Consider the following 13,616-nt stretch of genomic DNA (forward strand, 5'->3'; position numbering starts at 1 on the left):
TATTTTTGTTATTGGCTGTTTGCTCACACCTATTGTAATAATATTTCATGAGTCATCTTACAAGACTCTAGCATTATGAATTTATTTATTTTTATCTACATGTCATAAAGGTGGACTGTTTTTCCCAAGGAAAGCAGAAAGAGAGAAAACCAAGAGTTTATATGAAAAGTTACACAATTTCCAGCAGTAAATACCTCTTCCTTTTCTGGAAGCCTACTACCTCAGCCTGGGGATTGGGACTAAGGTGTACCACAATCTCTTCATACTGGCTCAAGAGCAAAAAAATCACTGAAGCAATAGCCCTGGATTCTACCCTGTCAGCCTGCACCAAGTACCTCAGCAAAATAAAAGAGAAAGTAAAAAAAACCAAACCAAACCAAAACAAAAAAAAACAATTCAACAAGAAAAGAAATACAATCCACTAAAACAGTAGCTAATAAAAGTTCCTGATGAATTATGTGGAAGCTTGATGAGCTTGATATTTTAATGGTTTATTTAGATAAAAATGAATAATGACAGACCCAACCTAGATGAAACACAAAGCTAGATACTACACTTGTCTAAAGAGAAATGCATTAATTTGTAATAACTTGCATCATCTAATGAAATGCAAAATAAAAACTGGCAAGAAAAACTTCATTAACATATTTATCTCTACATTAAATATTAAGTATTGACTGAGTAAACATTTTGTAACATATTTAAAAATAATATTGCAATATATTTTTTTCCAGAAATGTGTGTATGTACACACACACACACACATTCTTTTTAACAGTTACCTGGGCATTTTAGTTCATCTGTGTAATCTCCACAGTCATTAGATCCATCACATATCCATTCTGGCAGTATACAAAGTGAAGTAGAATTACAACTAATAAATCCTGTAGATTTTATTCCAAGTTTATAGAAATAGGCACAGTTTGTATTTTCTGGAAAGAGACAATAAATTACTGTATCATACCTAATACAGATTGAAAGCCTTATTGTTTGGTTTTTACGTTTAGCTTGAATTTGCACAGACCATGCAGCTGTTGGCATCCAACAAGTAATGACTATGAATTATCCACTATATAACAAGGAATAATCATGGAACAGATGCTAAGATGAGGCACAGACAAACACGAACTTACCACAGTTCTTTTCATCTGAAGCATCTGCACAATCAATGATCTGGTTGCACTGTGCTGATTTTCCAATGCAAATCCCATCTGCACAACGGAATTCTGTTGAAGCACATGTTGAATCTATAAAGTATGGTTAAAAAAGATATAAATTCATGTACTAAACAGACAGTCCAGATGCATACTATACTTATTATACTTATTATACTTAAAGCTTCTACCCTTTAGGATGGGACCTTCAGAACTCACTGTACCTTCCAAAGCTAAAACTTCAGTAGAAATTAGTAGGCCTAATAAACTCGAAAACATAAGTTTCTAATTTTATTTATTGAGCCTAAACATCTCTCTTTAGATAATCCAACTCAATTTGAGATAACCATGTGAGAAGGAAACAAGCACTTCCAGCACGATCTATGAATCTTTTAAATTTGTTATTTAACACCACATAGGGGTTCTTGCCTGTATGCTCTTCTCTCTACCCATATTCAGTTTAAGATTAAAAACATATAGTACTTTCTGAAGAATCCTAGCCACTGAAGTTACATGATTTTTAGCTATATATGGCATAATTTCTCCTCCAAACTTTCCGAATTGTAACGAAAGATTTGTGTTGTCTGCTAGATAATTTTTATTCATTCACTGAAGCACAATATGAATATTCATGTTTTAAAATGTAAAAAGAAAAACAATTTTGATATAAAAAGAAAATAAATTCCGATAAGTTTTACAAAGGACATAGACATTGTCATGCATCTGAGAAGCAAAGAAACAACACTGGCTACTTCAAAGAAGAAATAGTGCAGCAGATGCAGAGAAGAAATCATATAGCACATATTTCATCCTTTCCATCTGTGGCAAAGATACAACTTCATGTATCACTTAATGGAAGAAGCTGCAATAGTATTTTTGGAATTTTCCTTAGCCCAAAAAATCTCTCCTTCTAGAGGACAGTAGGTGCAAAACAAAACTCAGCCTTGATAATCAGTCCCAATATATGATCTCTTAAACATACCAGTATGTACCTGCTCTTGTTTTTGAATTATAAAGAAAAAATCCAAACCCTTGTAATTCCAGTAAAATTATCTGCATTTTCTAATTACTTCTGTTTACATATGAAATATTTCTAGAGAAAAATTCTGAAACCACCTTGGAAGTAACTGTCATTTACCTTTACAGTCAAATTCATCAGAATTGTCACCACAGTCATTTGCACCATCACACACTTTGTTACTTGAAATACAGCGGCGATTAGAACATGGTTTAAAACCCTTTCGACAGCCTCTATTTTCTGGAAAAGCAGCACATAATTTCATTTAGACATCTGACACATTAACAGAAATAGCCTTACATTAAAAAAAAAAAAAAAAAAAAAACATACTCCAGAAAGACATTTTAAATGAAAATGCGTTTGAAGCTACAGAAAAAAAATTTCTGAACTTGTTTTTGTCCAACACAACAACTTGGAGTGATGAGCAGATAAATAATGATTGAGAGTAATACATGAAAGCATGATGAGAAAGAACAGAAGAATGGCAAAGAAAATAATGAAGAAAAGGAAGTCTAACTACAAATTTTCATTATCTTGTGATGGTAGGAAAAAAAAATTGCTATAACTTCTGATCAAACAGCATGAAGAATCTAGATTGCTAAACCAAAACAGATTTGCCCTAAGCCAAATTCATCAATAATATGGATATTAAAATAATAAAAAATATTAGCATAAAAGTTTCATACCTGAAAACTTTTATCAGTTCATCTACAGGATTAAGTATGCCTGGATTTTTGAATACTAATACTATAAGTATTGGTATTGCTCAGGTAAGTGCACTATTGAAGAATGTATTCATTTTGATTATTCAATCATATCAAAACTACGTAAGGTATTTCCTGAAGCCCTAAGCATTGTAGAATTAAAGCCACAATAATAAACAAAGTTCATAATGTTCATTGAACTAGTTAATCAGTAATAAATCCAGCACCCTGTACTTCATCAGATTCAGGAAGCAACATACTCCGCACAACCTAGTACATGACAGAATTACATCTCTTTTTCTAATATGTAGCAAAAAGTTCTGTATGGTTGATTTAAATCAGGCAAACCGTACACAAGCATATTGCAAACTAATATAATGTCCATCACAAAAATATGTGGTAAATCCATATAAATACAAATTGTTGGATATTGCATTTATATTTTTTCAGTATCAAAGAAAAAGTATAAAACAACTTTAGCAGCCCTATAAACCTGAAACTGACTGGTGATACATAAGACAACTACTCTGGAATAACAGAAACAGTATTTTGAGATTCTTCACCAGCTGCAGCTTTCTTTCTAATTTGTTCCCATATGACTTTATATGCCTTCAACCTACCTTCTTCTCTCATAACAAAGTACAGGAAACTATGAAAACTTAATCTTTCTGCTATGGACTGTGAATGAAATCAATGACTGAAGCTAACAGTAGAGCCAGATATATTTAATCAAAATAAAAACATGGCTGTGTTCTTTTTTGTTGTTGTTGTTTGTTTGTTTGGACTGTACTTTGTGTTGTAGAAAATATTTTCTCTTTATGTCTAAGGAATATACATAAATACAAATATGTTTGTATTACTACTACTTAGTAAGACAACCTAAGAAGGAATTCATGGATATAAGTCATTTACCCTTTAGATGATTTGAAGCAGTCACTTCAATTCTAGGGCTTCTGCCCACCAGGTAACTAGCGGTGTTTTGTATATTCTGGATTCTCGTTTCCTTGTCTGATGTGTTTTATTTTTTTGCAAATTCAAACAAACAAACAAAAGCTGTAGCAGGCAAATTCAGAATCCAGTTGGCCACAGAAAAAAAAAATGAAGTGATTCAGTTGATTATTATTAGGACAAGAAAATATGTGCAGGATAGAACCATTTGGGACAAATATGAAAGTAAAAAGTAGATGGCCCTGTATCTAATTTGTTGCAAGATGCAGACTGATTGGTGTGAAGAGTAATGTTAAGATATAATATTAAGATATTATATCTTAAGAAAGATATTAACTTAAACAGAAATTTGTGTGGAAAGATTTATATTACACAGCCATTCTAGTATTTTATACTTTTATTTTAGTGTTTTCAATTCACAGAGAAAATTTTACTAAATATGGGAACAGAAATATTGATTGTTAAAGTAAAGCTGAAAATACCGTTGTTTTTGTCGTTGTTTCTAAGCTGTTTCCAACCTGTGTTTTTTGTAATTTTTTGTTTTAGAGATAGAAATATAAGAGAACTTGAGATGCTTTGTATTAAATATAAGCCAGCTAATACATGAAGTTTGCAAGGAAATACCCTAAAGTACAGTTAATTTTGTCCATATAATGTCAGGGTTTTGTTTGTTTGTTTGTTTTTAATCAGTAATTTGGCATTTTCTTCTTGTGCATTTTAGTGAGCAGTTGATATATGCAAGTAGTAAAGTCACAAAAACCAAAATAAAATTGTATAACTGAAATAACATAAAGGCAAAAAATCTGGAAATACTCACCACAGTAAAAATGTTTCTCATCAGACTTGTCTTTACAATGAGCAATGCCATCACATGTCAGTTGATAATCAATGCATTCACCATTTCCACATTCAAACTCAGAATAAATGTTGCAAGTAGAATTCTTAGCTAAAAATAAAATATATCAACACGTTATTTTTATACCTGTTACCCTTAGTGAAAATGAGAACAATATTTGGCTGCACTTGTATTAATCTCCTCTACAGTTTTACAACACCAAAGTACAAAAAACCCCACAGCATCAAAATTTAAAAGCTCCCACGCAGTAGTGGCCTGTAAGAGTGATAACTGATTTGTACATTTCTTGATATTTCACAGGAGTGAGGGCCAATATCTAAATAAGAAACACTCTTCAGACATTTCATGTTGGGGCAGAATTCCAATGCAAGGTAGGAGAGAGCCTGCAAAAGATATATATATATCCATGAACCAAGAGAGATTTGAACATGTAGTGAAGCAAGTTAAAGGCAGTAACTCTGATGAGATGATGACTTTGTTATTACTGTTCTCAACATTTCTTTACCTACATGCCTCTCCACAGCTTGTATATAATCATTTCTTAGGAGACGTTTTAAAAAGCTCTTCAATATAGCACATCCAAGAGCAAGAAGTAAATACTCACCATTACCTAGCGGTTAATTTGGACTCAACTCTGTCTTGGTGTACTGCACAGCTGCTCAGTGTGTACACAAGTGCCAGGATCAATGTACTTAACACACAATGTTAAGGCGATTGATTAACACACAAGGAAGAAAACCTGTTGTTTATACTTCACTTCTTTTTATTCAGAAAAAAATAATCATTGGTAGACATGAAAATTTTGTCTTCTCTCCTTTTCAGAGCAAATATTATATTTATTATTTTAATGGAGAGATGTACATATAATATTTTGACTTCTTTCTCTTGCATATTGATTTTCCGTTAGTTCGGTTAAAAAAAATAATAAAGTATTGCAGTATTTACACAGAATGATTTGGTTGTGAACTTTGTTACAGTACATTTGCTTTATATGCATGGGTCTGAATGAAATATCAAAGTTGAGAGAAAGGAGAAGTACACAGGACAGATCAAGAGGAAAAATGGGGAAAATATACTGTTTAGTATGTTTGTTGTTGTTGTTGTTTGTTTTTTGCTTGTTTCCATTATAATTACTTCTGCACAATTTCAGGAGGAACAGATGTCCACTACATGCAAAAGTCAAGCCAACATAATTTGAAAATAATTCTTGATTTGAGTTGAATATGAAGAAAAACACAAAAGTTCTGAAAATGTGGATTCTGGACAAGGTGAGGTCTGATCCTCAATATATAGAGTCCTTTAAATTTCAATCATGTTATCACATAACTGCTCTACTTTTTTTTTTTTCTTTTTCTTTTTCTATTTTTTTTCCCCTTTCTCAGCCTTGTAAGGGGTAAGATGTTAGGGAAAGTCATCTGCAGTTAGCTTTGTAGTTCATCTAGTTCAGTATTTTAGACTGTAATCTTTAGAAAAAGTGTCCCCCCCCCCAAAAAAAAAAAAAAAGGAAAAAAAATCAAAATGTACGGGTAGCTTGCCTTCAGTTGAAGTCTGACAGTAAACCATAGATTTTTAGTATAGATTTTTATAGATAGTATAGATTTTTTCAAATCCCAATTTTCAGAAACAAAAGATTCAGAACTTTCAGAACTGTTTAGTTGATTACAAACAAGTAGTCAGTGTAGTCTTATTATACATATAATCATCCAATTCCTCTTTTAATTTTACTAAAGCTCTGTCTAAAGAATCTTCACTGGGAGTAAGCTATGTATGCACATCACATCCTTCCGGCACATAGTTCCATGTTCATAAACATCAATTCTGCATAGGGAAATTGTGATCTTAGGAAGCTACAATGGATGACCACATATTCTGAACCACTGGTGAACTTGAAAAAACAGTTATTTCTTATTTTCCTTATCATGTGTTGAGACATACTGGTTCAGAGCATGGAAAGATGTGGCAAGAAGAAAAATTGAGCAGAACATTGTCAAAACAAAACAAAACAAAAACAATCAACCAAACAAAAAGAAAACCAATTTCCAAGTAGTCTTCCAACTTAAATTGATACATTGGCCAACGGCTCAAGCACAGACTCTGCAAGATTAAGTACGACAGCCCTATTTATTCAGTTACAATTATTTTATATATTGTAGGACATGTGCATTGGGTTTATGTGGCAAGGTTGTGGTAGTGGTGGGCTGTAGGGGTGTCCTCTGTGAGGAGAGCCCAGAAGCTGTCCCACGTTAGATAAGGGCCAGTTTCAGCAAAGGGACCTGCTGCTGGCCAGAGCCGAGCTGCTAAATTATGTTGTTTGTGCCTCTGTAACAGCAGATTTAAGGAAGGGAAAAACCAACTGCTGCACAACAGCAGCTGGGAGAGCGAGGAGTGAAAGCCAGCCCTGCAGTTCTCAAGGTCAGTGCAGCAGGAGGGCAGGAGGTGCTCCAAGCATGCAGCACAAGTTCCACTGCAGCCTGCGGAGAGGCCCCCGGTGGAGCAGGCTGTCCCCCTGCAGCCCGTGGGTCCCACATGGAGCAGATCTCCACGCTGCAGCCTGTGGAGGAGCCCCCGGTGGAGCAGGTGGATGTGGCCTGGAGGACGCTGCGGCCCATGGAGAGCCCCCGCAGGAGCAGGCCCTGGGCCAGAGCTGCGGCCCGTGGAGAGGAGTCCACGCAGGAGCAGGGGTCTGGGGGGAGCTGCCACCCACCCGTGGGGGATCCGTGCTGGAGCAGTTTGCTCCTGGGAGATGAAGCCCGTGGTACGGAGCCGTGTGGGTGCAGTTCTTGAAGAGCTGCTCAAGAACTGCATCCCGTGGGAGGGACCCCACGTGGAGCGGGGGCAGAGAGTGACTGATGGAGCAGCAAAGACAAAGTACTACATACTGACTACAGCCCCCATTTCCCATTCCCCTGCGCCGCTTGGTGGGAGGAGGTGAAAGAGGGTAGATGGGGGAAGGTGTTTTTAGTTTGTTTTGAATTTCTCACTGCTCTACCTTGTTAGTAATAGGTAATGAATTTTATTAATCTCCCCATGCTGAGTCTGTTTTGCCTCTAACAATAATTGTTGAGTGATATCCCTGCCCTTATTTCAACCCCTGAGACCTTTTCATTGTATTTTCTCCCCCTTTCCCTTTAAGGAGGGGGACTGAGCGAGCAGTTCTGGTGGAGCTCAGCTGCCCAGCTGAGTAAAACCACCACAACATGAAAGAGAAGTACTCAACAGAAAGAAACGGCAAATAAATGTTAAGTAGAATACAACTACCCAAACTGAAATTTAAGGAGGGAATAAATATTAATGCTTTTTAACCTTCCAGAAGTCTTGTGAGACATAAATTAGTTAAAAGCCTGTTATGTGCCAAGCTTTCAAAAAAAAAAAAAGAATTATAAACACTGCTAGAGCAGTATTTATAGTATATATGAGCAATCAAATTAATGACTTGGGTCAACTATCTTTGCTTGTGATAGTCAACTGCATCACACCACAGCAAAAACACTGCATCAGCTAGTATTACTTACTCACACATCTGTTATCATCTACCAGTATTCTGTCCCCTCTACATGAACAGTTCACTCGTCCGTCAGGAGTCAGAAGGCATAAATCATGACAGCCACCATTCATTTGTGCACAAGGAGATAATTCACCTGAAAAACAAACAGGACAAGATAGACTCTGTTTTATTAAATTTGCTTCAATGGCCAACATCTTAGAGAGAGCAAAGATCACCGTATTTCAGATTTATGGGCAATTGGTTCATGTTTTATCAGTCAGATGAAAATGTCAGCATGCCTCAGAGGCTAGCATGTTAAAGATAAACAAATGGAGTTATTTTGAATATAATCACTAAACAAAACCCACAACATTCAGAACTGTAGGTATTTGACAAGAAATGATTTAGCTACTATCAGAAGAATACCTGTAGCAGCCAATGTTCATTCAATACTATTTAGTTACCTGGAGAAGAGGTTGTATCACACCTTTTGTTACCAGTTCATACAACAACAATTTATGAAATGTTGTAAAATGTTTTAACTTTATTAAAACTAAGTAAAATTATTTAAATTGGTAATATGGAATCAAGAAAATAGTGTATGTTCTTTTGTAACTTACAACTGTTAGTATCATTAGCAACAGCAATAATGCCCATTGGCTGATGTGGGATATCAGAACGAAGAACTTTTGTATCTCCTCCTGTATATTTACTGGAACGCAGAATAGCTCTTCTCACCCCATCTGACCAAAAGATATAATCATCATATACTGCCAGGCTGAGAAAGGTGCCTGGTCCAGATTTAACAATGACCTAGAATACATAAGCACAGAAGAAGAACATGAACAGGACTGTTGTCTCTGAAAAAAAAAATAATTTAGTTTCTTTATAATTTCTTTTTTTTAATTATTATTATTATTATTCTGTGCTTACAGCACCTGGAAAAAAGAGATAACAACACACAAAATGTCTTAAAATGACAAGGGTTAACTTACTTATCAATACTTCAACGTTTTGCAACTCCAGGTTTTCATTACTCCATAAGTCAAAAATCACAATTTAACTAAATGCACTTGTAAAAATACCTGCTCAGTACACTACCTGCTTAATAGCCTGAACAGAACAGAGAAAAAGAGATACTGTAGAAAGGCTGAACATCTACAAATTGCGTCTTTATGAATCAAACTGAGAAGTAAGTTTCAGAATTGGAGTCTTTGTCACTATGTTGACATTAGAAATGTGAACCCAACACACAAAAAATGCTTTATGTTTTAAGATCACAAAATTAAAGCTCCTCAGTCACCATAATAATTATCAGTTTAAAGCCTAGAAAGAAATTATGAGTTTCAGTTTGAATTAAAACTGCAGAAATACAATGAATTTAATTTGTCTGTCTCAATTCTTCTTAAATATTTTCATATATGTTCTTTCTTTCTGCTTATTGGAATGAAAAATTTAACATGTACAGTTTCTGTTCTGAAGAACGTCACACATTTGTAATCTGTCCTCTAGTTTAAAATTTAATTTTATCTGAACAGCAGATTTATTGGAAGGGACTCATTATTTTTCCATTAGAATTTTTGAAAGATAATGAAAACAAATAATATTCTAAACATGCTTATTGCATTTTATTCTTTTATGTTTCTATGTGAAAATTAGTGACTTAGCTACACGTATTAAGTGGGAACAATTCTGATCCAGGATGGATTTTATATCTAGCTTCTGCTTGTCATAGGTAAGCTGGGATAAAAGCTGAAAAAGAGTATTTTAAACAACCCAACAGAAATCTTTTTTTTTTTTTTTTTTTTTTTTTTTTAATAACCGTCAGTGTTCAGCCTATATCTCTACCTAGGTTACCATGTTTGTTTGTTTTTTTTCTTTTCATCTCCTATGTGTCCTTTTTCCTCTTTCCCAAAGGCCTTTTTAATAATGGCATGAGTTCATGGAAATCAACTTGAAACGTAGAGCATAATTATTGGCATACACACAGCACATTTTATGAATTTGAGCTACTCATGCTGACTGCACATATGCACGTGGGCTGCACTGTGCATGCAGAGCCAGCTGGAACACAATTCAGCCTACCTGCCCGTGGGTGATGTGTGCCATGTTTTTTAAATGATAGCAGGAGAAAAAAGTAATATGGTCAATCCCATATTAAAATAAATCTTTGTCATCATGCAAAGAAATCACCTAGTAGAGAGGACATCTAGATTCAATTTCCTGGAATAATAAAACATTTTTCCCACTACAACTCTGCCTTCGACTTTTCAGCACCATTCAAATGGGAAGTATTTATCTCTATAAATTATGACTCTTAACAAGGGTCCTTTACATGTGTATTAATTACACAATACTAATTTTCAATATTATGAACGATAATGAGAATCCTCATCTAGTGTTAAATGTATGCCAATCTCTATTAGAATTTACTGAGAACATGTGGTTTTAAAATAATCTTATTCTCCATATCCTTATAAATTATTGTTGTCTTTTAATTAATTCCTTCTTTCAGTTAATTTCTGTCAGGTTACCAACGTTGCACATCAAGATAATTTTGCAAACAGACCCAAGTTAACACTCACATCGCTGTCAGCCATCTAGCTTCCATACATTAGAGGACTTTATTGATGAGTGGTCTCTTTCATCAATTTCAATCTTAGCATTAATTTACAGAACTATTTAAATAAAGCAACTCACCGATGATAATTAAGTGAAATCCCTGGCAAAACAGCTTAGCAAGTTTAGAAGCTAGGGGGCATTTTACTCTTTGCATTGATTCTGTACTTCTTCCAACATAGGCTGATCGAAAATACAGGCATATGGAAATTCAAGAAACATGTTCTTTTTGATTAGATTTGCAACAGAAAAGAATCAAGAACAGAACATTCCCATTACAACTAATATATTTATAATACTGAATAGAGAAAATTGAAAAAGCCACCAAAATTTCACTTCTGGTACCGTTAATTTCCAAGATTATCCATAATTCCTTCTGCTTTTCAAACACAGAAAGAATGAATTGCTTAAAAAGTCCCAAACCTAACAATAAACTATCATAATTAGAAGAACAGAAGAGACAAAACATGATGAACTTAAATGTCTAGGTGGCAGATGCAGCATGTTTTGAAAAAAAAAAAAATATATATATATATTAACCTTTTTTTCTGCCCTGTTATTTCTTCTAGTTCTGTTTAACAAAATCACACAAAAGCAGTAGAAATTTATTAGATAGTTTCTCTACAGAGAATGGGTTAAATCTTATTTTATTACTTGACAACAAGTCAATCTTATTAAAACATCTGCCTTCTGGTGGGCCTTTTTTTTTAGTTCAGGTTAATTTCCATATCTCATCATTTATTAACATAGAGAGAATAAAGCAATGTGATTCTTTAACTCAGAACCATGTTCAGGATCTGGATCTTTTTGTAACTGCTCCTGACCAGATCTTAGTGAGAATCTTTTATAAGACTTTTTAGCGCATTCTGATTTTAATGGAGTTAGACAGTCTTCATTTATAATTGCTAATATTTTGTATGCTTTATCTCTCTTTTAGCTGCCTTGGCCAATCTCAATTCTGATCTGCTTCACTGAGTTATCCACCTACTTCTTAAAGTAACGTTGGTGTCATGGTGAATATCTTCCAAGAACTGACCAAAATTACAATACTGTCCTCAGTCACACCTGTCTTTCAAATAAATATAATGACATGTCTGGAAAGTAATTTGAGATGTCAATCATAAAGTCAAGCTTTCTGTAAATGCACAGCGAAACCTTTAACATCTGTTTCTGTATTAAGTAATCTGGTGGAACAGATATGATAAAAAGTTACTGAAAATGGAAGTTGAACACCAACTTCGGAAGTATTTTTGCTTAACTGCTTAAATACAGTATTCTAAAAATACTGTAAATACAATACATACAATACAATAAAAAAAAGTGTTACAGAAATTGAAGGCTATATTTACTGAAAGATAAAGTAAAGATGGAGAAACCTCTAAAATGCATTTTAACAATCACATCTGTAGGCCCACAAAAACATAACTGAGAACAAAATATTTGTATTATAGATGTTAGAAGATAATCAGACTTCTGTTTACAGAACACTAACTATAGATGTAGGTTCCAGATCTGTAAAACATTACAGGGCATACAATATTGAATGAGAAAAAAATAAAATAAAATAAAATAAAATAAAATAAAATAAAATAAAATAAAATAAAATAAAATAAAATAAAATAAAATAAATCAAAAATACAAAGATACAAAAGATAAAAAAAAAAAAAAAAGAACAAAGATACAAAAAAAAAAAAGTTCTAAAACATGCTATCAGTTTTATCAGCTCTGTTCATGCCTAAAATGTTATATCTAAAGCAACACTGAGCAACCAAATACGGCTGTGCCACAATGTAAAATCTAATGGAAGGCAGGGTCAAAAATTGAAGAAAAAAAGGAAAGGGATTGTCAAAAAATGACAATAGCCAGATTTATTTTTAAACAAAGTTCTGATAAGGTAGAACAATAAATGTTAAAAAAAAATAAAATAAACAAAAAACAACTGCATATTGTTTAAGTAAGAAAAAGTAACAAATATAACAAAAATAACCTTCCAAACTTGGAAGAGTACTTCAGCAACCACATATTAAATGAACTCTAACACTCCATTTAAAAGATACAACTCAATACTGCTAAATTATGTTCTATCCATTCATTGTACTAGATTACTGTGGTGAGCAGAATAAAAGCTACCTGAAAGAAATTCATTATATTACATTAGCATTTCATGTTCTACCCTACAATTGCTATCTTTGTTAACCTAACTGAAACTAGAAAGCATCAAAGCAGACACAGTGAGGAAACAGGTAATTGGTTTAAAGTATTTTTAGGGGTGGCTGAGAGCAAGACCTTGCTGAAAAACCCTAGAAAATCTCAGACCACCACAATGTGGGAATGATTTTTACTTGTGTCATCCTAATGTTACAGAAACCGGATATCTTGCCAGTCTGGATAACATACCAAGAATAAAACACTTCTGCCCTAGAAATACTTCACTAGATCAATAATACAATTTCATGGTTTGATTCTGGCATTCTTAGTAAGAACACATCTATGAGATGATGAGCAACTCTGATGAAGCACTGCCAGTGAGGTCAATACAGCTTAAGAAGATCTGAATGAAGATGCATGATATACATGACAATACCAAACTAATGCAAGCAAAGAACTCAGGAAACACGTACGATTCCATTTCTCCACATTTATCCTTCCTTCTTTTTGTTAGCTATGTCAAAAAAGACAATATATTATTTTCTGCCTGAACTTCTCATTGTTATAAAATTTAAGCTCCTGATTGCCCTCTGTTCTTCCAAGGGATATATCAGTTAAACATCTGTGAAAGGAAATTTTGTTGGAAAGTTTGAGGAAATTCAAGTTTCATGTGTACCTTGTAACT

The 13,616-nt window shown here is 33.9% G+C and overlaps 1 protein-coding gene across 1 annotated transcript in view; it reads right to left on the reverse strand.

Moving 5' to 3' along the window:
- The window catches only part of LRP1B (LDL receptor related protein 1B), a gene marked incomplete at both ends in the record, with an annotated part of 669,864 nt that overhangs the window by 123,214 nt on the left and 533,034 nt on the right, over positions 1-13,616 (reverse strand). Inside the window, 6 exons of the mRNA XM_084288908.1 lie at positions 783-932; positions 1,134-1,247; positions 2,293-2,412; positions 4,642-4,770; positions 8,193-8,318; positions 8,785-8,977. Coding sequence (XP_084145034.1) covers positions 783-932; positions 1,134-1,247; positions 2,293-2,412; positions 4,642-4,770; positions 8,193-8,318; positions 8,785-8,977 — 832 coding nt within the window. The remainder of the gene's footprint in view (positions 1-782; positions 933-1,133; positions 1,248-2,292; positions 2,413-4,641; positions 4,771-8,192; positions 8,319-8,784; positions 8,978-13,616) is intronic.

Source organism: Netta rufina, assembly GCF_964035555.1.
Source record: "Netta rufina genome assembly, chromosome: 6".
NCBI lineage: Eukaryota > Metazoa > Chordata > Aves > Anseriformes > Anatidae > Netta > Netta rufina.